Here is a 3,366-nt window from a genome sequence, read left to right as displayed (position 1 = left end):
GCTCATCTGGCAATGATGCCTGCAGGGTGAGGCCCAGTGCCCCCAACCGAAGGCTCAAAGTAGGGCAGAACCTCTGGGAATGCCCGTGGAGCAACGTGCACCAGACCCGCGCCAGGAAAGCCACTGCGTACCCCTCAGCCCCCAGTGGACTGTCAACAGCCTCTCCCTCGGGCTGCCCAGGACCTGAGTTGGCCCTGCCCCCACACTGCAGGCCCCGCCCACGGTCACCTGTGTAGGGCAGCAGGCAGTTGCACTTGTACCCGGCCACGTCATCGATACACGTGCCCTGGTTCAGACACGGGTTGGATGCACATTCGTTGATGTTGGTTTGGCAGTTGGGGCCTGGAGAGAGGAACAGCAGTCAGTTGTGTCCATCGTCCGGTGCTGTGGCCGGGTCCCACCGAGGCCCCTCCTCGTCTCCCGGAGGGGAGGAAGGGCCCTGCTCCGAGCCACGGGCCTGGAGCCAACTCGCATTGGTCTGCACCACTGGCAGCAGGCACTGCCATGGGAGGGAGGCCCCTGGGTCACGCTGGCTGGTCCTGGGTCTGGCTCTGCACCAGGAGCCTCCGGCCCACTCACCACTGAAGCCTTCCCGGCAGGCGCACACGTAGCCGCTGGTCATGTCCTTGCAGGTGCCGCCGTTGACACAGGGGTTGGACTCGCACTCGTTATTGTTGACGTCGCAGCTGGCCCCGCTCCACCCAGGCTCACAGTCACACTTGTACCTGCAGAGGTGACCACACCACAGCTCGGGGGTGGCCCGAGACGCGTGGGCCCGGACCTTGGGCCCTCCTGGCTCTGCCACTCTTTCTACGGTCTGATGGCAGGGAGGCACCGGTCCGCTGATCCTCAGTCCTTTAAAGCGGGTGACAGCACCCACGTGCCCGACGTAATGGCAAGGGCGTGCCTACACTGGACTCGGGACAGCCACTGGAAGGCTCGCCGCCACGGCTGGCTGTGTAGCCTCGAACGGAGTGCTCGCCGCCTGTGCACAACGACGGTGTGGGGTCCCTGCCCACGTCAATGGCCCATCCAGGCAGACAGTGCAGGGCACACACACGTGTCAGAAACCAAAGGTCAGCTTCCGCTTCTGCACACCCCAAAACTTCTGACACCAACCAGGGGAGGGGTGTGCCCCACAGCGACCAATCCTCCAGCTGGGAGACCACGGCTCAGCTCTGACACTCCTGGGAGTCAGCGCGGGCCCGCTGGTTAGGGGCTCGGTTCCCCAAGACTGCCCCGTGTCAAACGCCCCTGGAGTCTGGTCATCTGTGAGAATGGCTCCCACAGAGAGTTCGCTTACTAGACCAGAGCCTCATTACGAAAGGTTAAACTCGGAACAGCAGCTGGGAGAGAGGCGCAGGACGCGGGGTTGGAGAGGGTGAGGGGCTTCTGCACCCTCCCAGCACTGCCATGGTCCCCAACCCAGGGCGGGGGCACAGCACCTGAGGCCTCGCTGCACAGGCCTGACCAGTTAAGTCTCTGGCATTTGGTGAACTCGACCTCCAGCCCCTGTACCCTCCTCCCTCTGATTATAGGGTGGGTTCTTGGCACCCAGCCCCCCGTCTTAGGCTACCTGAGCCACCTCATTAACATAAACTCAGATACACTACTGAGTAACAGGAGATGCTCTGCCCCATCGTACACCTGGGAAGCTGCTTCGGGAGCCAGGAGATGGAAACGTTCACTTATTAAACCACGACCACCACAGAAACTCTGGCTGCTGCTACACAAACGTGCTTCTGGGGTCACTCAGGACCTGCCCTGAGCTAACACTGCAGCCAGTGCCCAGGGCTGAGCAGATGCCTAGATGGGGCGTATCGGGGCACAAACAGCAGACTGTCCTCAGGGGGTGGCATGCCACTTGCTCACCCAGCCAGGGCCCATTGCTAGCCTGTCTGGAGCTTTGTGCAGGCAGCCAGCCCCCAGGCCCGCTCCCTGCCAGCCACCGTGCATGATGCCTCCCCGGGGGCAGAGCTCACGGGCCACAGATAGAGAGGCGGACAAGGCCCCTGTCCCCCACCTCCAGCCCAGCCCCCCCCGCCCCGCGCCCCGCCGCCCTGCGTCCGTACCCGTTGAGGCCGTCCCGGCAGACCCCGTGGATGCAGGGGTTGCTGTCACACTCGTCCACCTCAGACAGGCACGTGGGGTCGTGGTAGCCCTCTGGGCAGCGGCAGCTGAAGCCGTTGATGCCGTCCTGGCAGGTGCCCCCATTGTGGCAGGGGTCCCCGGCACACTCATCGATGTTGATGTTGCACATGCTTCCTGTGGGCAGTGGGGGCGGGGGGGGTGACAGTCAGCTCCCAGGGCCCCCCGGAAAGGACAGGAAGGAGGGGCTTTGTGAGCAGGGCCCAGCCCCTCTGAGCCTCAGTCCCCTGTCAAACCAGGAACAATAACCGACCCCTCAGCCCAGGCCTGTCCACGGCGTGACCAGGCGGGAGGCACCCTGCATGGGTGTCGTGTGCGCCCGTGCAGCAGCAGCCAGCCTGGCCCCGTGCTGTGCTGCGTACACTCACTCGTCCCCTGCCAGCAGCCCAGGGGCAGAGCCTGCACTGTCCCGACCGCCGGACGCCTGAGGCCCAGAGAGGCCAGGACTGGAGCAAGGGCACGCGGTGGCAGCGGGGACAGACCGTGAGTCCAGAGCCTGGCTGTGCTCAGCCTGCTGGGCCGGCTCTGAGCAGGGACACGAGGCTCAGGAATGCCTGTCCCAGTGCTGGCTGGAGCCCCCGTCACCCCACGGTCTCTGCTGCCATCGGCCAAGGCCAGCGGCCTGAGCCATCCGCCCTCAGGCTTGCCCGGACCAGGCCCATCCAGGGCCCTGGGGTCACTGCTGACCTTGATCTCCAAGCACAGCCTCAGCCTCCGTAGCCAGGCCATGAGGAGGGCTCAGACGGTCAGCGCTGTGGGTCCTTGACCCCTGGGCCACTCACCTGTGTAGCCTGGCTCACACGCACACTCGAAGCCATCGATCTTATCCAGACACGTGCCCGAGTCACAGGGGCTGCTGGCACAGTCGTCCAGGTTGATCTCACAGTTGGGTCCTAGGGGGTGGGGGACGCATGGTGGTCAGCTCCTGAGCCCCCCCAGCCCCACCCCCGCCAAGCCCGGCCAGGCACCTGTGGTCCCCTTGAGGCAGAGGCACTGGTAGGCATTGTCGCGGTCCTGGCAGGTGCCCCCGTGGCGGCAGGGCTGGCTGTGGCACTCGTTGATGTTGGTCTCGCAGTGGTGGCCGGTATAGCCCGGCTGACACAGGCAGGTGAAGGTGGCGACGCCGTCCTTGCAGGACCCATAGTGGCAGGGGTCGGGGTCGCACTCGTTGATGTCCACCTCGCAGTGGGGCCCCGTGTAGCCTGCGGGGCGGAGGCC

At 65.2% G+C, this 3,366-nt stretch overlaps 1 protein-coding gene across 1 annotated transcript in view; it reads right to left on the bottom strand.

The window, feature by feature from the left end:
* The window catches only part of NOTCH1 (notch 1), a 45,459-nt gene that overhangs the window by 18,549 nt on the left and 23,544 nt on the right, over window positions 1-3,366 (bottom strand). Inside the window, exons 8-12 of the mRNA XM_023536461.1 lie at window positions 3,117-3,350; window positions 2,931-3,041; window positions 2,073-2,265; window positions 580-725; window positions 3-342 (exon numbers count right to left, since the gene is read on the bottom strand). Of these exons, the coding sequence (XP_023392229.1) occupies window positions 3-342; window positions 580-725; window positions 2,073-2,265; window positions 2,931-3,041; window positions 3,117-3,350 (1,024 nt within the window). The remainder of the gene's footprint in view (window positions 1-2; window positions 343-579; window positions 726-2,072; window positions 2,266-2,930; window positions 3,042-3,116; window positions 3,351-3,366) is intronic.

This window comes from Pteropus vampyrus, unplaced genomic scaffold, assembly GCF_000151845.1.
Source record: "Pteropus vampyrus isolate Shadow unplaced genomic scaffold, Pvam_2.0 Scaffold157, whole genome shotgun sequence".
In the NCBI taxonomy this organism is placed as follows: domain Eukaryota; kingdom Metazoa; phylum Chordata; class Mammalia; order Chiroptera; family Pteropodidae; genus Pteropus; species Pteropus vampyrus.
This window is presented reverse-complemented; position numbering and strand designations above follow the sequence as displayed.